The sequence below is a fragment of the Megalobrama amblycephala genome, linkage group LG13 (genome assembly GCF_018812025.1).
Source record: "Megalobrama amblycephala isolate DHTTF-2021 linkage group LG13, ASM1881202v1, whole genome shotgun sequence".
Taxonomy (NCBI): Eukaryota; Metazoa; Chordata; class Actinopteri; order Cypriniformes; family Xenocyprididae; genus Megalobrama; species Megalobrama amblycephala.
Window position 1 is genome coordinate 15905045 of NC_063056.1, and position 23559 is coordinate 15928603.

Below are 23559 nucleotides of genomic sequence, written 5' to 3' on the forward strand. Positions count from 1 at the left end.
ATTAAAGATCATGCAAAATTACTTTCCTTTTCAAGGTGTTTATTTTCTGATATGTTTCCCTTTATTCCCCAAGAAGTCAATGTATTATGAATTTCCTTTTTAATATATTTTTGAAAAAAAAAAAAATAAATAAATAATAATAATAATAATAATAATAATAATAATAATAATAATAATAATAATATATATATATATATATATATATATATATATATATATATATATATATATATATATATATATATATATATATATAGAGAGAGAGAGAGAGAGAGAGAGAGAGAGAGAGAGAGAGAGAGAGAGAGAGAGAGAGAGAGAGAGAGATCCAGGCAAAAATTTAATGTCACTGACCCACATAAAGTGGTTCCAAAACACAAAAAAAAAAAAAAATACATAGTGGATATTTAAAGTAATTTCCCCTCAAAATGACAGAATAAAACACTGATTAACCAAATACATATACAATACATCAGGAATAATCTACAAAGTTACTAATTAATGGTCTATAGATGCAGTAATTGAGGATGTAGCCCATGTAGATTTCCTTCTCCATTTAAACACAATGGCAAATACCACACATCCAGAGGAGAAACCTGTGACCTCATTCTCCGAAGTAAGGGAAGGAGAGAGGAATTTGTCCTGAACACACTCAAGTATTTCCATATCAACTCAGCTGGCTATATAAGGAATCAAACCTCATGCTAGACAAATTCAACACAAGCAGAGTCCCTGACATTCTTCAGCCCTTCAGTGTAGAGATGAATATAGAAAACAATGGACAGTAAGATTGAACTACACTAATAGTATAAAACTGATAAGAGGGAATTACCAGAAAAAGGCCCAATGATAAGCTATTAAGATAACATATCCAACCATAACAAAACTAATGTCCATTGGAGCTCTCAAATACAATCAGGCTAATGGAGCGTTTTCTTTCATTATAAATACAATAAGGCAGGAAATCACTTCATATCCATAATATATTACAAGAACAAAAGCTCACACTGCAATTGTCAAAACTAACTACAACAGCAGTTCTCAACTGACCCAAAATTTTGTAGCATGTTCTGACGCTAAAAGCAAACCAGTTGAAGCAAAATCATTTGAGAACCACCGGTTTACTCTGATAAGATTGTGTATATGTTATAATCTGTACTGCACTGCCTTTGAAACATCATTTGTCCTTGTGAAGCACTGCTATTTTGTTGTCTTGATCACAGTTTTGTCAGATGTGCTGCAGTGAACCATCAGCTATTACACCGTGCAGGAAAAGCCGAGAGCCTCACAGACAGGCACAAGGCTCTGTACTGACACACAGTATAGAGTATCCATCTATCTCCAATCACTGGCTCTTTCTCTTTCTGCCAGTTCAAGGGCTTTCTACTGATGACTGAGCTGCGGGAAAGCGGTGCTCAATCAGGGGATGTATGGACAGCTCTGGGCAAACTGGACGTCTGTTGAGCTCAGCAAAACATATATGCACACCAACACATACGCACACTATCAGTGTTAAACCCCCTGCCCTGTAATCTGTTTTCTCATTACCTTGCAAACAGCAGGACTGGGAGATGGTCCTGGCGTGTTAGTATTGTGCTCTGGACTGCTCTCCTCCATCACTGGAAAAAAGAAGAAATTTACAGCTGAGAAACAGTGGAGTGTGGTGGACTGTCCGTTTTTTTGTTTGTTTGTTTGTTTTAATAGAGCAATATAGATTCATGTTCCAGTTCATGTGGAACACCATTAACCTTACACACAACAACAACAAAAAAATATTACTATAATTGTATGGTATGTTTAACACACTATAGAAAAGCTTTACAATAGGGTTCAGTTTGGTACAGGGTTATTATCTTTAACTAAACAAACTAAGACCATAAAAAAACATTTTCATTACTTGGAACAACATAAATATTAAATGAAATAAAATAATATAAGAAAACCCAATTCAACTAATTGCCAAATCAACATCTCATTTTTGTTTAGTTTAAAGCGGAACTCATTAAGATTTGCGAAGCTCCCCCTACAGGTTCCTTCAGTGAATCACACTGTCGTAAATACTCCAAGCGCAGCTCTGGACTACAACGACTAACGCTCACCAGCGCAGTAGTTTTGCAAATACAGTACAAGAAATCTCGATGGAGGTGGGTAATTTTCGAAATTGTTTTATAAAGTCATAATATATATATTGTTTTTGAATTACCGTAAAGCATTTTGTCACTCTCGCGTGAACGTGAACATGAGGCGAGATTGTGTTGGGTCGGTGCAGCTCAACTTGCAAGTGCTGTTTTCTGGCGTAGACGTGCCAGAGGGGGTTAGTGCACGCCTCAAACACACCACTACAAGTCAATTAACCATCGTAAGTACTTAGAAAACTATTTATGAAGGTAAAAAAAGTTACTTAGTTCTGCTTTAACTTGAAGTAATAAAAGACTAACTAAAACTAAATAAAGTAAAACTAACAATAGACAACTGAGAAAAACAATAAAATTACTAAAACTTTAAATTTGTCAAAAGAGAATATATGTATTATATATATATATATTAGGGCTGTCAAACGATTAATCGCGATTAATCGCATACAAAATAAAAGTTTGAGTTTGCATAATATATGTGTGAGTAATGTGTGTAAATAATATGTATATATAAATACACACAAATTAATGTATATATTTAAGAGAAATATGTTATTTATGTACAAAAAAATGTATTTTATATATAATATAAATTATATAAAAATATAAATAAATACATATACTTGTAAATATTTTTCAAATATATACATGGATGTGTTTGTATTTATATATACATAATAATTACACACAGTACACCCACATATATTAGGCAAACTCAAACTTTTATTCTGTATACGATTAATCGCGATTAATCGTTTGACAGCCCTAATATATATATATATATATATATATATATATATATATATATATATATATATATATATATATATATATATATATATATATATATATATATATTAACAAAAACTACAATAGCATACCATTGATTCGATAATACTAGAAAATGTGTTAGGTATAATGAACTAAAAATAAACAAATTAACAACATTCTTTAATTTAGGCTAATGTTAACTTCAACGTATACTAATACAGTTGTATATATTTATGTTAATTCATGTTTGTTCATAATACATATAACTAATAACAGTGTTTATGTTTATTACTACAAAAATGATTTTTGACTTTAAAAAAAAAAAGCAAAAATCTGGGTTATAGTGATAACTAGTGAATCAATCTATAAACGTTAAAATATTAACTGTTTCAATAGTATAGGCACATTATATTATATTGCATTTTACTACTTCATTACCAATGACACAATGGAAATTGATCAATTTGTTAAAGGTGCAATATGTAAGAATTCTTCACTAAAATATCCAAAAACCACTAGGCCAGTGTTATATATTTTGTTCACTTGAGTACTTGCAATATCCCAAATGTTTCCAACTATTTGTAAATCTTTAGAAAATTGCAATTTTATCCAAGGCTCCGGGACGTGTGAGGAGTCGCCTGTCAATTGCGTCATACCCGCGTATCCCTCGGTTTCCGGTTTTAGTTTTTAAAACCATGGAAACACCAAAGAGGCTTTAATATATTACATGTTTTAATAGACAAGGGAACAACTGCTTGGTTACATTTATAGACAGAAAACTAATTGTTGTTATATAGCTCAACACATTTAGTCTTATTGTTTAAATCTAATTTTCTTGATTTTCTGCGAGTACCATGCTTTACCATGCCTCAGAGAAAAAAAAAAGTAGCTAACATAGCATAATCAGATGCAGCTTTATTTTTAGTAACAGTAATACAGCATTTTCTCCATCATACAATATGTTTTAAAATTAATTGCATGTCATTTATCAACACAAGCCATCCAGCATTTAATATGATATTCTAATATCGAGCTTGCTTACTACAGTGTGCAACAAGTGTCTTACAGCAGCCGCCGAGTGAACGCACAGAGTAACGTTATAACATCATTTTCAACACGTTCAAATGTATCTAATATGATAAACAGAGCTGCGTGACCTCATACTCATGACCGGAAAAGCGGAAGCGGCGTTGGCGACTGTGGCATAATAAAAGTTCCACTGCTCGCGTGTGTTGCACAATCTCACCAGTGGTCTCGTTCAGCTCCCACAACACTCGGTCCTGCTCTGCTTCATACTACAGTAACGTTAATAATCGCATCCATGAACATGATTTCTTCCTGAGTCCTATCCCGATTGTTTCCACCGGCTGTGAGGTGAAGACCGCATGTCCCAAGATTCCGTGCTCAAATCTGGCGTCATCAAGCTACGCCTTTGTTTTGAATAGGCCTCTAGCGATCTCTAGCGGACAGAAAATTGTACATATTGTACCTTTAATTCAGTTAAGATTCAAGAACTAACAATGAACAACTCATTGTTTGATTTTTATTAACAAACTGAATCTTATAGTAAAGTGTTACCACTTTTTCATGACATTAGTCATTTATCCTTGGTAAATACCACAGATGACTGTACTGTAGCTTTAATTGAGCTCAGTCATCACTAAAAAGCAGTTCGCTGACAAAACAATTCATCAATTTCATTTTGATTTTGGACCAAAAGTGGTGCTGTCTGAATAGGCGAGTTGTTTACTCTGTTTATTTCATCTAGTTTGACCCATTCACGTGGATTTATAGACCAGTTACGAACATGATAGGTGAGCATTCTTACACTGACTGGGTAATCAGCCAATCACAGCAAAGTGGAGGACTTTTTGCCTGTATTAATTTACCCCATTAAGGCCACGTTCAAATGAGGCCTCAATGAGATCACAGTCTCCTTCTGAAACTTTATTCACTAGTGTTGATGTTAAACATTGTGTTACTTAAAGAAAGTAGTGATTTAAATACTATTCAGTCTCATTTTTTTTATAATATTATTTTATTTTTGTACTGATTATTTCATACACACTTTTCCTCAGAGAAATTGAAGAATATAGGCCAATAGGGTTTTTTTAAATGCTTAATACTCAAACACAAAGAAAACACTGTAAACTGATTGTGCATGTTTATTGGAGCAACAAAACACAATCAAACCGTGTAACATAGAATAACCCTTACTTGATTTAGTCTGTGCCTTGCGAGCCAAAGTTGCCAACAGTTCATTCTGCACCTATTAAAAGAGAATGGTTCAAATATTTACAAATAGTTTTTTCAAATATGCAGGCATAAACCATTTAACACAAGCATTTTTTATTGTTCACAACCTGCTGCTTGGGAAGCTATTCTGTGGGTCTGTGTTTGATCAGTCTCTGAAGAGATCTAGAATCCTTTGAAGATATGAATCGACATGTTCAGCACTAAACTTCATCTCTATTTAAAAAAAAAAAAAAAAAAGTTTCACTTCTCTCGATTGATTCATACTTAGACGTTTTTTTAGCAGGAATATAAAAGTAAACTGCATTACTTATTCTTTTAGCATGACTGCCTTTGATTTCCCAACTGCTGTATTATTCCTTTGAGGATCCATAAAAACTTGACTCAAAATTTCAAGTGATCTATTCATGATCTGACTGCAAACTTTTCAAATCCATGTTTTCTGAGGTAGGGACTGTACATTGAAGTCCCACAGCACACGACACATTATGAATACAAATGTATCCAATCCATCAAGCATCGGAAAGAATATATCACTCACTTATGAGGGGAAGTCCATCTGCTGTATGACCAAGGGAGGTCAGTGCATTAGTAAACCAGGTGTGTAATGGAGAGGTTTAACTGTGCTTAGTGGCCCATTAAATCGACATGTCCTAGGAGGCCATCTGATGGGCAGCCCCTGCACTGAGTGTACAGACTTAGAGCAAATATAAATGGAGCTGGACTGGGATCAATGCCACAGTGACCCCACACAGGCCAAGAACAAATGATCTGCACTAATAACCGTTTCCACTAAAAACCCAAAGAAATGAATTGTGTATATGACCATCAACGTCATTAACGTTGGGAACATGATTGATGTCTCCACCTTTTTTCATGAGATGAGGATGGATGGATGGATGGATGGATGGATTGATTGATGGGTGGATGTATGGATAAATAGATGGACAGACTAGGATGGATGGATGGATGACAGACTAGAATGGATGGATGGATGCATGGATTGACTAGTGGATCGATTAAGGATGGATGGAGGAATGAATTGACTCGTGGATGGATGGATGGACAGGCAGACATAAGAATGGATGGATGGATGGATGGATGGAGGGGAAAGACTGACTGGTGGATGGATGGATGATGGATGGATGGAGGGATGAATTGACTTGTGAATGGATGAATAGAATGAGGGATGGATGGATGGATGGATGAGGGAAGAATTGACTGGTGAATCGATGGATAAATAGATGGACAGACTAGGATGGATGCATGGATTGACTAGTAGGATTGAGGGATGATGGAGGAATGAATTGACTCATGTATGGATGGATGGATGGACATAGATGGATGGGTGGATGATGGATGGATTGACTAGTGGATGGATGAGGGATGAACTGACAGGTGGACGGACGGATGGATGGATGACAGACTAGGATGGATGGATGGATGATGCATGGATGAATGGATGGAAAGGCTAGGATAGGATGGATGGATGGATGATGGATGGATGGATGACTAGTGGATGGATGAGGGATGGATGGAGGGATGAACTGACTGGTGGATAGATGGATGAATGAATGAATGAATGAATGAATGAATGGACAGACTAGGATGGATGGATGGATGGATGGATGATGGATGGATGCATGGATTGACTAGTGGATGTATGGAAGGATGAACTGACCCGTGGATGGATGGATGGACAGACAGACATATGGATTGATGGATGGATTCAAATGATAAAAACATGAGTTTAGCCATTATATAAAACATTTAAAACATTAAAATTAGGGACACACATTACATTGGTACCATGTCGGATATCAGTCAATATTATAGTGCTGTAGAATAATCTGTTTTATTCTATTTCAGGTGGGTGGCCATCATGTTGAGAAACCTCTTATAATTGGACATGCATTTGTGGAATAAATTAATCATGGATGACAAATACATCTGCATATATATATATATATATATTTTTTTTTTTTTTTTTTTTTTTTTTTTTTTAACTCAAGTACTCAAGTGATCATCTTAAACTTGGCAAGCATTTAGTGAACACTGCTGCAAATTATGTGTTTTATTATTAGGTCTTACTCTAAATCCTATACACAACCACAAGCTACATGCTAAAGATACAGTACATTGATTAAGCCATCAAACTGAGCATCTCAACTGTTCAGCTGAACACAGCAATACAAAAATGAGCATCATCAGTTCCCCAGGGAGTTTAATGCAAATGCCGACCCTCTCTGAATAACAGGAACTGGCCTTATATTTCTGTTGCCAAGGTGACTGCAGGTGCACAGGCCACCTTGAGGAGAGGTTCTGCAACATTACCTTGATAGCTAGAAGCTAAGCACGTGCCACATGGCCACAGTAATGTACTGATTCAGTCATTACACCAGAGCTGCTGGCTCTCAAACGGACAGAGCGCAGGTGTGACAGGGTTTCTGTGCAAGTGAAAATGCTCTGTACTAAACCTTTTGTATATTGTGGTTAAAAGACACAGACTGTGCTGGATGTTTGTTTTGCACTGTCTTAAAATTTCCTAAATGCAAGATTTGGGGAAAAAAAGCTCATAAGATAAATAAGATATAGTTGTCTTACTGTTGAGGTGAGATGCTCCAATGCTCTCATTTGAAGAAGTGGATTACAAGCATCAGATGTTTTCTGCGCATCTTCTTGATTGCTACTGTAAAGAACAACATAAAACACAATTTATTCTCAGTCAATTTACCATGTTTTTTTGTTTGTTTGTTTTTCTTGGTGGACATGGTACCATGTTAATGGGTCAATGACTTTTTTTTTTTCTTTTTTTTAAAAATGCCATTTATACATGCAATGAAACACATATACTTTTCATGATAAGCTGGTTTTAATTTCTTATTTAAAATTCATTATGATATTTGTTTTTGTTTTTTTGGTGACAGTCAAAAAGTTATACAATGTTCTTGAATAACAGTTATACAACTGTCTTGAGTTCATAATGAAGAAAAAAGCCTCATCAAAAGGAACATTCTTGAAAGGGAAACCTTATTAAATAGTTTGGTACAATGTTTTATTATTATTTCTTACAAAAACAAATATTGCAATAAAACTGATATTTATATAATTTAATTTATTATGCAAACCCCTGCAAGTATGTCAAGGTTAATACGTCTTAAATTATCAGATAATTTGACCTTTTTAGACAAAGCATGGTTAGTTCACATTGTAAAATGTTATGTGGATTTGATGATTTGATAATAAAAACATTTTACCTTTAATATTTTTATTCAGCAAGGATGCATTAAAATGATCAGACTTTTACATAGTTCCTAAAAAGTTGTATTTCAAATAAATGATGTTTTTTTTTTTCTTTCAAATTTTCATTTCTTCAAAGATCCTGAATAAAAAAAAAAAAAAAAAAAACTGTATCATGGTTTCCACAAACAAATTAAGCAGCATTTTTTTTTTCCAATATTGCTTAAAACAACTTTTTTGAAGGATTATGTGACACTGAAGACTGAAGTAATAAAGTCAAACAATAATTCTGTTTTTACTGTATTTTGATCCAATAAATGTTACACTTTATTTTGATGGTCCTCTTTAGACTATAAGTGATGCTGTGCCTACATGTGAACTAATTTTCATTGGAGTATTAGTTGAGTATTAGTAGACTGTTAGGGGTAGGTTTAGTGTTAGCAGAGTAACATGTTAATAGAATAAGTTGATATTTACTTGCAATGTAGTCAGTTGGGGAAGCATCAAAATAAAGTGTTAGCAGATATTAAGCAGACAGTCTACTAATACTCTATTAGTTGACATGTAGATGCAAATTTACTTAGAGCAAAGTCTCATTGAGGGAAGTTACAGTATTTCACTCATGCAAGTACAGCTCCTATCTTTTTAAATGGGAAACCAAATTCTCCAAAGGTGTTCACCGAGCTTATGATTAAATTTTATATTTGAAATCACCAATAAAATATGACAACAGATGTCTCATAAGTTTTGATCCTAAATGCTCAAATCACGACAAAACACATTTTTTTCGGTTGGACCAGTCAATGTGCATTTGCAGTCATAAGTGTGCATTTCAGAACACTGACTGTTTCAATAGCAACCGGAGCTTCTAAATAGAGATGCACCGATTGATCGGCCAGGGATCGGAATTTCCCTCCGATTTCCGGCCGATTTCCCTCAGTCTCACTTTTACAGATTCCGAGCCGATCTTTTTTGTTACCAGCAGCACAGGCAATAACGTCAGCTGCGTGTTCTCGCTCTCTTCTCTGTCACGGTGAAGTGACACACAGCCGCACGGGCGCCTCCTCTTTCTCACTCGTCTCATTCGCTCCGGTTAAATAGTGCTTGTATTGTGCATAATTTTAGTCATTCCCGCAGGTTTCGCACTCACACCGAAAGCACACGCACCACTGATCTATATTAGTGAAGTGAACAAGCCACGCTCAGTCTCAAACAGAGACGGAAGTCAAACAGAGTCACAAGTACCAAAACGAGTAGCATAATGCACTTAAACTGTCAAATACATACAAAAGTATGTCAAAACCAGCGGCACATATAAAGAGTTAAACACAGTCAGTTTTGAATTGTTAAATAGCTAAGAAAGTGACCCCATGTTTTGTGTAACAATATTGGGTCCGTTGAACACAGTTCATAAACTCTTAAAGGGACAGCAGTCCAATATTCCTGCTGCTGTCTGTCATGTTAATCAAAGAACAAAAGACAAAGAAAATCACTTTCTGCTCTTACTGAAATACATTTTATAACTTTAAAGGTGCCCAAGAACATTCTTTCACAAGATGTAATATAAGTCTAAGGTGTCTCCTGAATGTGTCTGTGAAGTTTCAGCTCAAAATACCCCATAGATTTTTTTTAATAAATTTTTTTTAACTGCCTATTTTGGGGCATCATTAACAATGCACTGATTTACACTCGGCGCCGCCCCCTTAAATCGCGTGCTCCCTGCCACATGAGCTATCGATTATATTACAGCGCATTTACAAAGTTTACACAGCTAATATATTGATTACTTTAATTACTTTAATTTCTGTAATATTTCTTACCTGAATAGAAACCCAGCTAGCCTGAAAAACTTAGTTTCATAGTTCTCTTTATTCTATTGCATTTGAGCTTTTATTTCATTACTGACTTTTTTTTATGAAAATAAAACTTTGCATTGAAGAAAAGTATATTTTTGTTTGTATATGTTGTCAATTATAGTTCTTAAAAAGAAAATCGGAATTGGCAAAAATCGGTATCAGCCGATCTCACTAACAAAAAAAAAAAAAAAAAAAAAAAAAAAAAACGGAAATCGGAATCGGCCAAGAAAATTGCAATCGGTGCATCTCTACTTCTAAAGGCAGCAGAGATGCAATGACTTAACCAATTGCCGATTGGCTCTTTTATTTAGAAGGCGGGAATTATTCCACCATATTGAGCGTTGCACTTTCTCCCTTTCACCCCATCCCTGCATACATCATCAAGAATGTCTTATTTCAGAAAAGTAACCATAATAAAATTGACTGTTATTGCTTGTGAGGTGTAAAATACTGTAATTTCTTTCTTACTTAGCAATCCAATGGTTCCTTTTCTTGAAGGTGCCCTAGAACCAGTTTTTACAAGATGTAATATAAGTCTAAGGTGTCCCCTGAATGTGTCTGAAGTTTCAGCTCAAAATACCCCATAGATTTTTTTTTTAATAAATGTTTTTAACAGCCTATTTTGGGGCATCATTAACTATGCACCGATTCAGGCTGAATTAAAATCGCGCGCTCCCTGCCCCCGAGCTCTTGACTATAATACAGTGCATTTACAAAGTTCACACAGCTAACATAACCCTCAAATGGATCTTTACAAGATGTTCGTCATGCATGCTGCATGCATGCTTCAGATCATGTGAGTATAGTATTTATTTGGATGTTTACATTTGATTCTGAATGAGTTTGATGGTGCTCCGTGGCTAAAGCTAACATTACACACTGTTGGAGAGATTTATAAAGAATGAAGTTGTGTTTATGAATTATACAGAGCTCTTGTCTCCGTGAATACAGTAAGAAACGATGGTAACTTTAACCACGTTTAACAGTACATTAGCAACATGCTAACAAAACATTTAGAAAGACAATTTACAGATATCACTAAATATATCATGATATCATGGATCATGTCAGTTATTATTGCTCCATCTGCCATTTTTCGCTATTGTTCTTGCTTGCTTACCTAGTCTGATGATTCTGCTCTGCAGCTCCAGACGTTAATACTGACTTGTGTAATGCCTTGAACATGGGCTGGCATATGCAAATATTGGGGGCGTACATATTATGGATCCAGACTGTTACGTAACAGTCGGTGTTATGTTGAGATTCGCCTGTTTTTCGGAGGTCTTTTAAACAAATGAGATTTACACAAGAAGGAGGAAACAATGGAGTTTGAGACTCCCTGTATGTCATTTCCATGTACTGAACTCTTGTTATTCAACTATGCCCAGGTAAATTCAATGCAGCCTTCAAACGTGACCTCTAGAGGACACAGCCTTCGAAATGAGATGCAGCTCTTGTATATCTAAAGTCTTTGCTTATAGTTAACAGAATGTCTAAAGGGGACCAAAATAAAGTGTTACCCAAATAAATGCAGCCTTGATTTTAAGGTGCAATGTGTAAATTTTAGCAGCATCTAGCTGTGAGGTTGTGAACTGCAACTAACAGCGCACACCCCTCGCACCCCCCCCCCCCCTTTCGGAGAAGCTATGGTGGCCGTCTGGCCAACACAAGACAAAGATGTCGTCTAACACAGCAGAGAGTAGCCTGTGTGAAGCAATAGGTTTCTTCTTACTTCTAACATAGAACGGTCTCTGCTTCTAATAAATCAGACGACTACTACTACTACTTTGTGCGTATTCAATGTAGTGATGATGCAAGCTGCATCTACAAACACGAACGATTTAGAACAACAACAACATCGTGACTAAACACGCTCTGTAGAGTGTTTGTCCGTTAAGAGCTGCTGTAGAAACATGCTGGTGCAAATTGACGACTTGACATGGAGGGGGGGGGGGGGGTTGGACCCCTGGTGTATGTAAATATAAATGGCTCATTCTAAAGTAATAAAAACATAACGGTTCATTATGTAAGGTCTTTCTACACCACTCAAAACATAGTTATGTATATTATATTGCATTTCTGTCAATAGATCCTCACAAATTTTACACATTGCACCAGAACTTCTTTTAAAATCACAAAAAAAAAAACTTTTGAATGTATAATTTATCAAGATGTGTACACTCCAAGGTGTAAGAAAAATATGTTATTACTTTTTACTGGTATAAAAGTTTTTCAAAATCACATGAAAAACATGAATTCACCATCTGACAACTCTATAAGGCAAAACAAATCCTTTAATGTCACACTGAAAAAGCTTGCACTGTCTCAAAAGCTTAATCAGGCCATATGGAGTTGCAGACAGAGGGACCTAAAAACAGGTCTGATCTCGCTAAAATGGACATCCTGCCTAGACAAAGCCTGACCGACTTTCCCAGCAGACAGGAAATGATGCAGAGACACGACCTATAGCTCAACTTCCATTTGCGTCCATTGACCCCCTGATTACGTACTGTGTACTAAAGTGCTAAACGTCATTGATCTAATTAAGTGAGGCCCTGAACAAATTCTTTGTGGCTCATAAGAGGTCAAGCCTGCAAGCCAGGCTAAACAGTAAGGACTTTTTCTGGTCAGGCCAGTATTTCAGATTTCAATTTGCCCTGCCACTATTTTCTCTGGCTACAGAATATATACATCAATAAAGCCAAATGCACAAACAAAAACTGCAGAGGCAGTAAGAGAACAGGGGCCGTATTCACAAAACATCTTATGGCTAAAAGTAGCTCCTAACTTGCCGATTTAGGAGAAACTCTTAAAAATAATGGGCATGTCAGTCCTAATTTTAGGAGTCCTAAATTTTTACTCTAAGAGTATTTCACAAAGCATTTTAGCGCTAAAAGTAGCTCCTAAATCCGTGAAACGTTAGGAGTAGTCAAGAGGACTCCTAAGTCTCTAAGACCAAATCACAAACAGTCCTAATCCACCCAAAGACACTGTACACCATTGAGGCAACAGCGATAGAGCCTTAGTTACTGAACTTTTTCTTCATAAATGCAATACATTTTTATTTATAGATTTGAATCTACGATGAGATGCAAAAAAAACTTTAACAAATAAATAAATATTGTATGATTACCTGTGGCAATGGTTTTCATGAGTTCACAATTACAAATGATTGAATAGAGTAAAAAAATGTATATATAATAAGCGTATTTGGTGTGCTGTTCAAGGGGATTGAGGGCTCCGAGCTTGGAATGTAGCCCAAACCCAAAGTTATCTCCGTATCCCCAGCCGAGAGTGAGGAGCGGGGTGGCGGAGGGATGCAGAAAACTGTCGAAGTAACTAGGCGAGTCGGCTTTCTTCTGTGTATATATTCCTCCTCTCGAGCTGATTAGAAAAACTGTTCGAATGTGTTCCTCCCAAACTTTGTTTATAAAACATAATTTGTCACTTGAATTCTGCAAACTCTTGAGATGCAGACATCCAAGAGGTGGAAAATTAACTGTATATACTAGTTTAATTAGTGACACTTAGCCTATTTTAAAACCTTTATGTCAACATTTTATTTTGACTATGGCAACATTTTTATTAAAAAATATTTATTTGAACAGGGCAACATTTGTATTTTAAAACCTTTATTTTAATGTGGAAACATGACACGTCATTCTACAATATTTCTATGATTAAATCGCTGACTCCTCCTCCATCAGCCAATTACTGTGTGTTTACTCCATAGCAACGAGGTCAACCCCGCCCTTACTCTTAGCTTAAGACTTCTGTCTATTCCTTAGTAAAAGTTTGTCTCAGCAGCTTTGTGAATATGTTTTAAGAGAAAACTCTTAGCTAAGAACTTTTACTGCTATTTAGGAGAACTCTTAGTGGTAAGATAAAATGTTTTGTGAATACGGCCCCAGATGTATAGTTTGCATCTTATACATGCCTGTGAACTGATGAGATGTGCTTTGACAGCCTGTGGAAGGTCAAAAGAAATGAGGCACACCCTGAGCAGGTTGAGTATGTCTGAATATCTGAAAGTGAGACAGACAGAGCCTGGAGCAAAATCATTTGTCTGTCCTGCACTAAGAGGCATACTGTCACACAGACATCTGCTGGTGAATGCTGGAACTGCAGCTGACGTTACTACATTAGTATGCTCACAGAAAGATCCTAAATGATGACTGTAAATTAGATTTCCCAGCCACATTTAGCATTAATCATCGACAAGCCCTGTCCAGATTACAGTTCATTGATTTTTTTTTTTTGGTTTGCAGATTATGTTAAGTCCCATTTGTCTATTGTATATATATATATATATATATATATATATATATATATATATATATATATATATATATATATATATATATATATATATATATATATATATTTTTATGTGGATAGTTCATCCAAAAATGAAAAATCTGTCATCATAGAGTGCTGCAGTGATGACGTATTTTTGTAGGCCAACCCGGAAGTTAGCATCACACTGGTGCCATATGGTTCTGTTCTGGGCAAGAACTGCCTGCACATCCATGCAGCCAAGCATGGATAAGTGCAGGGAGAACAACGATAACCCCCAATGAAAAATGTATTGCAGGTATTATTAATGTTCAATAATTTAATGTACAACATAATTCGAGAAATGAGTCTGATTCAAAGGGAAATCAGAAGGCCAAATCCTGACTGGATGAGAGGAGGAGCTGGGGATGGAGGAGGGTAATTAGCTCCTGATCAACGCAATAGCTGCTGATAATACTGGGCCTTATATATAATATGCTTAGATAGTCATTGTATTCCTAGACGTGGATCAGCTGAGAGTCAGCTGATACGAGCTTGACTGATGTGACCTGCTAGAACTAACGCTACGCTTGATTTTTAACAAGAAAATGGACTGTCTGTTAGGACAAAATTTGTTCATAGATTTCAACAGTTAGGTTGTGTAACAGACGTAGGCTGGGAAGTGTGCGTGTAAAGCCCCGGGTATACTTCACTTTCCGCGCCCGGACGCATCAATGCTTCATCCTTTCCACCATTTTTGCTTATCTCCCTCCATGAATTTGCCACCCTAAACACGTCTCTGTACTCTTTCAAACATGAATTGTACAAATGTGGGTATTTTCTAATCTCTTCGCACAAACGCTCGTCGAGTTCACCATCCATTGTCGTGTTTTTCTCTTTTTTTCCAAGCGTGTTGTTTTTAAACCGGTCTTTTCACACTCTTCTTCGATGGCTGAACACTGTGCTCAATACTGTGCGTATTGCCACCTAGTGGACTCTTCTGTACTGCTGGCGCATGCGCTGTTGCACACGGACTGTCCGCGCGGTCTCGAAATTTGGGCTGCGCACGGACAGGGTGTGCGGCCAGCCGTGAGCCCTCCGCATAACGAAAATTATGTCATGCGGACGGTGCACGAACGCGGACGGCCGAAGTATACCCGGAGCTTAAACCTCACTCCCCTGATCTCAAGAGATGCTCTAGCGACTGATGTTAGAGACTGCAGTCTTTAGCCTCCTTGTTAGTGCGCCCACCTCCCATGTGGACGGGCCCGGGTTCGCGTCCCACTTAGAGCGGGCAGGTGCAAACTAGAGGGGCTACATTGGTGCCGTGACCCAGATGGGAGTGAGGTTTAGGGGGTGAGTGTAACAGACGTAGGCTGGGAAGTGCTGTGCGTGTAAACCTCACTCCCCTGATCTCAAGAGATGCTCTAGCAACTGATGCTAGAGGTTGCAGTCTTTAGCCTCCTTGTTAGAGCGTCTGACTCCCACGCGGATAGGCCTAGGTTCGCGTCGCGATTGGAGCGGGCAGGTGCGAACTGGAGGGGCTACAGTTGCAGAAGTAAAAACTTCTTACTCATTTATTTTCTCCATAGGGAAATTGATTTTTAATGATAACTTTTCAGACAGCTAAAGCCGTGAGCCCACGTTATTTCAACTTATTTTGAAAATATATTATATATATAATATTATATATATATATTATATATAATATATAAATATTTTTAAACGGGGACTCAGTAATATTTCAAATACACTGTTTGGAAGTTAGTCGGGCCGATACCAACAACAAATGTGTAACCAATCAGCATTAGGGGCCGTATGACGGTCGAGGACAGAGAACAAAAGGGAGATTTGAAAATAAGAAAAAAAAAAACTGCAGAATGAGAGATGGGATACAATACAAAATCTCAAAAGAATATCACTGGAATGAAGGTTTATGCCTGGGCAAAACGTTTTAGGACCCGCGTTTATATTAGAAAAGCTTTCTAGTGCTGGACAGAGCTAAGTAGGAAGGCCTGAAAACAGATGCGGAGGCTGCTTTGATTCTGTTTCACATGTGAGTAATACTGCGTTTTGATTGTCTGGAGCTCCTGTGCTGTTGTCGTCTAACAACAAACACTTTGTATTTACTCTTGTGCACTGTATGTTCATTTTTTGTGCTTGCTTGTCATTTGTTCATCATCTGCGCTTTATTTTTCATGAAACATTTTGTTGCGCGACAGCTGTGATAAACAGACATCCACTCGCATTGCGTGTGTAACACTGGCCATCTAGTGGTAAACTACTGCACACTGACAGCCGCTAGAGAATGAGGTGTTTAGCGTCATTGGTAGTGCATTCGCCTCACATGCCAGCACCGATCGGGCCGGGGTTTGAAACCGACTCGGAGCAGGGTGGTTAGGATTGGAGTGTGAGTTTTGGAAGTTGAGCAATGAAGAGAGGGGTGGGTTTGTTTGGGTTGATTTCAAATATCAACAATGTCCAACAGCGTACTTCAAATACTACTTACAGCACCTTTAACAGTGGAATTTGTGGTGGAAAAACTACATTACACATGATGCTGTACAGAAATTTCCATCAATCAGAGAGTCTAAACAAGCAAACAGTGCCAAAAGAGCTCTTTAGCTCTGCCTACTCCCATGAAGCACTGCAAATGACGTAATCGAGTCAATCTCTCAACGCTCTCAAAAATACTTAAATATTTGTAAGTATATGCATATTTTTGCAATATTCTTAAAATATGTTGTTTCTATAGATATAAGAATATCAAGAATTTAAATGAATAGTTTTAGATTTCTACATCGTTTTTAATTTGATTATGTTGTTCGCAATGCTTCATGGGACTGTAGTTCTTTCCCTCACTAAAGCCGTTAAGTACACAGTCTTGTACCTTTGTATTTTTGTCCGAATACTTTTTTGCTTAAATAAAAGTTTATAATTTTATGATTCACCTCGTAGCTGGTTGGCTTGGTTCATGGCTTATAATGCTTAAAGTTGTTTTTTTTTTTAAATCCCTATGGGAAAAATTCATAGAAAAAAAACTTCCGGAACCAACACAGCTGAAAAAGTGGGAGGGCACTGTTGCACTCCATTAGCTTGACAGCATTGTTTGAAAGTGTAAAACAAACAAACAAAAGGTTAAAGTCTGAAGTTTGAAAGTTCATAGGCAGGCAGACAGACAGATTTATGGAACAGGATGGAAGAACTCTTAATTTCCCACTATTAGTCCTACTTCAAACATTAAAGACTCGAATTGAAATTTGTTCCGACAACTCTTAAAGGTGCCCTAGAATTAAAAATTGAATTTATATTGGCATAGTTAAATAACAAGAGTTCAGTACATGGCAATGACATGAGAGCTGTGTCCTAATTCAGGGGCCGCGCACTTCGAAGTGCGTGAAAGGGGTGGGGTTTTGGAGTGGAGGGTTGCCAGGTCTGCGCAACAAAACCATCCCAAATGTAGCATAATCACAGCACAAGTGTAAAAGTATCCTAATTCCAGACATGGCAACAATGAGCCGAGCGTCGTTACATGGCTAACGGCTGTGTGACAGACAGCTGATGTTTGTGTGCATTTATGACTTTATGGGGTTTTGACATGCTTCACTGCCGACGACAACGGGACACTGGACCAAAATATGTATGGTTAAACTATGTAATGTTAGTTTTATATCGTTAGCAACTAGGTAACCTTGTTTTTTGTTATGTTAAATGAAATGTTCAGTTGTTTTAACTAAAATAAACTTGCACTGACATCTTAAAATATACCTGCTGAGCATGACTATTTGTAACAGGCGAGAATTTTAAAGCTATGATCACCAAGCCAAAATTTGAATGGACCATAGATCTGTTTTAGTATGTTCAAATATTTCTGATTTTTATATATTTATATAATATGCTCCACCAGCGTCTGCCTTCTCAGCCGAATGAACGTATACACAAATATTATATGTTTTGTTCTGTTTTATATACTGATGATTTAAAATGTGATGCTATTTTTCTGATGTTAAATCTAAGTTCTGTTGTATATAGTTGTAAAAGGTACTTTATGTAATGTAGCTTTAGAACTATGTATTTAATATAAAAACATTTAATTTACATGATGAAAAAAATATTATATAGGTCTACGTAAAATTTTTCATTTAAAATTACATTTTTGCATCAAGTTGCATAAAAGAAATAAACAATGAACAATTCTCTTTTATTTACACAAAAAAAATGTTTAACAGAAATGACTCTGACTCATATTAATAAATAAATTAATAAATTACATTACAAATACATGTATACAACTTGCATTTGCTAACTTAACTTAAAAAAAAAAAAAAAAAAACTGTACAGAAATTAGGCTGTTTCATTGACAAAGTGACATTTAAATAATATTTATATCGACACATTTTTATGCACTGTATTCTGTTCTTGAGAAAATGGGGGGAAAAGCGTCCTTTGAAGTGTGATTCACCGCTGCGCGAGGAGGGATGACGTAATTCGAGAGCGACTTCAAGTGCACCCTCTCCTTTTCCAGGGGAATGAAGCACCGATCTCAAGACACTTCGCGGTCTACACTATCCCACAGTTCATTGCGCGCCAGTGACGACAGGAGTTCAGGTGTGAATTCAAATAAATGTAAGCAATGCCCCGGTTTCACCAATCAAACTGTAATATCCGTGATGTCCAAGTCAGTTAATAAATGCAATATCTGTCTCTGAGATGGAGTGCAGTTGAATAAAATCCTAAACTACTGTACTTTAAATTCAGACTTAAATACAGAGTAAATGTACAAATATTAATGTAAATATTTTCCAAATTAACATTTCATTTAACATAAAAACCAAACAAACAAGGTTAACTTGCTAAAGATATAAAACTAACATTACATAGTTTAATCATACATATTTTGGTCCAGTGTCCCGTCGTCGTCGGCAGTGAACGTGTTAAAACCCAATAGAAAGTCATAAAACTTTAAAATGCACACACAAATGTCAACTGTCAGCTGTCTGTCACATAGCCGCTAGCCATGTAACGACGCTCGGCTCACTGTTGCCACGTCAGGGATTGGGATACTTTTACACTTGTGCTGTGATTACGCTACTTTTGGGATGGTTTTGTCCCGCAGACCTGGCAACCCTCCACTCCAAAACCCCACCCCTTTCATGCACTTCGAAGTGTGCGGCCCCTGAACTGGGACACAGCTACAGTGAGTCTCAAACTCCATTGTTTCCTCCTTCTTATATAAATCTCATCTGTTTAAAAAAGACCTCCGAAGAACAGGCGAATCTCAACATAACGTTACGTAACAGTCGGGGTGTACGCCCCCAATATTTGCATATGCCAGCCCATGATCGAGGCATTACACAAGGGCAGTCAGTATTAACGTCTGGATGTGCACAGCTGAATCATCAGACTAGGTAAGCAAGCAAGGACAATAGCGAAAAATGGCAGATGGAGCAATAATAACTGACATGATCCATGATAACATGATATTTTTAGTGATATTTGAAGACTTCAGATGCAAAAGCCTCTAAGTGCCATCTGATATTTCTTCTAAAATTAGCATTTTTATCAAGCTCTTATGTTTAGGTTCAGTAATTTCACTATAATGGCAATTAATATGTGATTTTCATCTCAATTAAAGTGAAATAACTGAACATAAACATACAAGCTTGATAAAAATGCTCATTTTAGAAGAAAATTTCAGATGGCACTTAGAGGCTTTTGCATCTGAAGTCTTCATTTGTAAATTGTCTTTCTAAATGTTTCGTTAGCATGTTGCTAATGTACTGTTAAATGTGGTTAAAGTTACCATTGTTTCTTACTATATTCACGGAGACAAGAGCCGTCGCTATTTTCATTTTTAAACACTTGCAGTCTGTATAATGCACAAACACAACTTCATTCTTTATAAATCTCTCCAACAGTGTAGTATTATCCGTTAGCCACGGAGCAAAACCTCGAACTCATTCAGAATCAAATGTAAACATCCAAATAAATACAATACTCACATAATCCGACGCATGCATGCAGTATGCATGACGAACACTTTGTAAAGATCCATTTTAAGGGTTATATTAGCTGTGTAAACTTTGTTTATGCACTGTTTAAGGCAAGCGCGAGCTCCGGGGGTGGAGAGCGCAAGCATTTAAAGGGGCCGCAGCATGAATCGGCGCATTTCTAATTATGCCCCAAAATAGGCAGTTAAAAAAATTAATTTAAAAAAATCTATGGGGTATTTTGAGCTGAAACTTCACAGACACAGATCTGAATTTTGCCCAATCCCAGACCCCCAGTTGAGGTCCACTGAGAGAGAAAGGATGTAAAACTTTAGCCTCCACAATAATCTTTTGGATCCCAAACCAAGAAAAACAACCCAAAGTGTAAATGTTCACAACTTCCATAGTAATTAAACGCCTCTTTTATATAAGTTTAGCTCTGCTTAGGTAATCAGTAATGGTTGTTTACAGGTCCAAGCACATTCTGTTAGTACTGGATAGTAAATTAAAAGCTATTAAGTTTTACAATCCTGAGGGACAAGATATTTAATGACCTTTGACTTAAGAAAAAACACTATCATTAAGCTTTATGTGTAACCGTATGCTCACCGCTTGTGGGTTCCACTGCGAAGCTGCACATATGGGACCAGCTGTAGCAGCAGATGTACTGCACTCGGCCAGTTGACCTGATTTCTGAAATCACAGCTCTGGGCCTCACATTCCTCAAAGGTGAACTGGTACAAAGACCTGGAGTCCTCAAAGACATTGTTCTGCTCCACTGGACACAACAGGGGCACAACAGAGTTAAACATCTGACATAAAGCTGTCTAGACAAAGCTTATGCAAATGTTATTTTCTAGTCAGGCACCTCACAGGGAACACAGGCTGTGTTGCAGACTCAAAATGCATATAATTCCATATAATGAATCATCCAAACACTACAGCGTCTGCTTGTGCCTCGTCTTTATACTGAAGGAGCAATCTGATCATTCACAGTAATTGTTTTATCATGTCTGTGTACCTGAAAGCAGAATTCCCAAGTCCAGGAGAATGTTCCAGATTTTGGAAGCTATTTCCCTGTTCTGGATAAATGCAAAACGATCCATCAGCCATTCCACCAGCTCAAGACCGGTACATGTCCTCCTGAGAATATGACAGATGAGAACAGGAAAAAGACGAAAGTGTTACATGAAATGTTAAAGGCTGATTTTATTAACCAAAACAAAACCATTATGAAAATTTTTATGCTTTCATTAAAAAAACAAAAAAACAATTGGATGATATTTTGCTGATTGTTTTTTTTTTAAAAAGGACAATTTATAAACTAGTTTTTTGTTCATTTTGAATCATGTAGGTATTGCTAATGTGACATTGTTAATAAACAGATAAATTCCAACCAATAAAAAGTTAATTCATGTAATATTTCATAAATGAATGATGTACTGTACATCCAATTTAATTAGTGACTTAAAACACTGCAGAATCTGAAATATATCTAATTTTATTTCATACTATTCCAATAAAATGTTTTATATTCCTTCTGTTTAAACTAAGTTTAGTTAAGTTTTTACATTTCAGATTTTCAGTGTGGTGTCAGATTTTTGGACCCAACTGTATGTGATACAATGTTCTGAAATGAGGAGGCAAAGTCCTCACTTTTTTACATTTTATTTTTTATTTAATGTAAATATATGTTCCAGTTGTACTTAATATTGACACATTTTTGAGGTAAAATAATTAAACATTACTTACAATATCAAGAAAACAACAACCAATATAATTATATTTTGTACTTTAGATTAACAATGTAATTATTGTTCTCTTTATAAAAAAAAAAGTATATTTATCAATAAGTGCATCAAGCATGTTTACATTTATTCCAAAATAATAACTATAAGAACACGATAACCAATTTCATGTATATTTGTGAACTTATGTGCAGCTGTTCTTTTTAATAGCAGGGATGCAAACAGGTAAGGGGAAAAAAAAAAAGGTGAGAACATTGCGTGAGGCGGGGACATGCTCCGCTCACATTTTGGTCAAAATATCCTGTTATAAAAGATGAGGTGCTATGCAGGCTTTTTAAGACAATATTGGGATTAGATGGCAATACTGAGTTGAACTGCAAACTGTTTGCCCTCTCTTCACCATTCCCACTTTTCAGACCTCAAATACATAAAATATTTCCCTTTATAGACATACTTTTTAAAGTAAAGTGTAAATGAAGCACTGTACAGTACTTTCTGAAACAACCAGTTCTTTATTTACCCTTGTAAATTCACAAGTACCCCCCTGGAAGTAAACTAATGCCATATGTTTTTGAAACAAAAAGCTTTGTTGAATTGCACTAACTGAAAAAAATATGCATTGCATTAACTGTGCTTGTAATTTAATGCATTGTATTTTTAGGGTTTGCATTTTTATGGGTTGAAATTCAACATGGTTGTATATTTAAGCAGTCAATATTTCAATATTCTGAGTACTGAGCATAATCTCCATCTGCTGTTAGTCGACCTCACCAGCAGGTGGTGCAAGCGCACGTTGACGAAGAGCAGAGCGATGGGTAGAGAGAGTCATTCATTCATTAAAACGGATTTACAGTAACAGAGCAAGCAGTAAGTGCATGTGTGATGATTATCAGGGCCAGTTTATATGAAGAAAAGCTGATAAAGACATAAAAGCTGTGTTTACATTTGATTCAATGTCTTCACTGTTACTTTCCCCGTGTAGCCTACATGTAAGCAGCTTTCTCTACAGTGAACAAGATTATAACATTATTCCCCGGTTCTGATGTACAATTTAAACGTTAAATCTGAGGTAGACATATAACTTTCCTTAACTTTATATCTCAGCACTGTGCTGCAGTACTTCTGTCATCAAACAGATCTCTGCTGTGTCATTCCCCTGTCTTTTCCTACACTGTTAACATTTAGCGCTTCCAGGTTCTATGTCAGAACGGCAACTCATTTTTGGCCAGCTCCTGCGTTAGCATCACACGCATGCGCCGTGCTGCTCATGTGAACAGCGTCGGCCAATACTGAG

The 23559-nt window shown here is 36.5% G+C and overlaps 1 protein-coding gene across 3 annotated transcripts in view; it reads right to left on the bottom strand.

Annotated features, from left to right (window-relative positions):
• The window catches only part of rapgef5b (Rap guanine nucleotide exchange factor (GEF) 5b), an 82813-nt gene that overhangs the window by 55279 nt on the left and 3975 nt on the right, over window positions 1-23559 (bottom strand). For 2 of the 3 annotated variants that reach the window (XM_048152438.1, XM_048152436.1), the window contains exons 4-8: window positions 21539-21660; window positions 21127-21295; window positions 7761-7845; window positions 5121-5172; window positions 1546-1616 (exon numbers count right to left, since the gene is read on the bottom strand). In XM_048152438.1, the coding sequence (XP_048008395.1) occupies window positions 1546-1616; window positions 5121-5172; window positions 7761-7845; window positions 21127-21295; window positions 21539-21660 (499 nt within the window). The remainder of the gene's footprint in view (window positions 1-1545; window positions 1617-5120; window positions 5173-7760; window positions 7846-21126; window positions 21296-21538; window positions 21661-23559) is intronic. The other variant, XM_048152437.1, reaches the window with a different exon arrangement.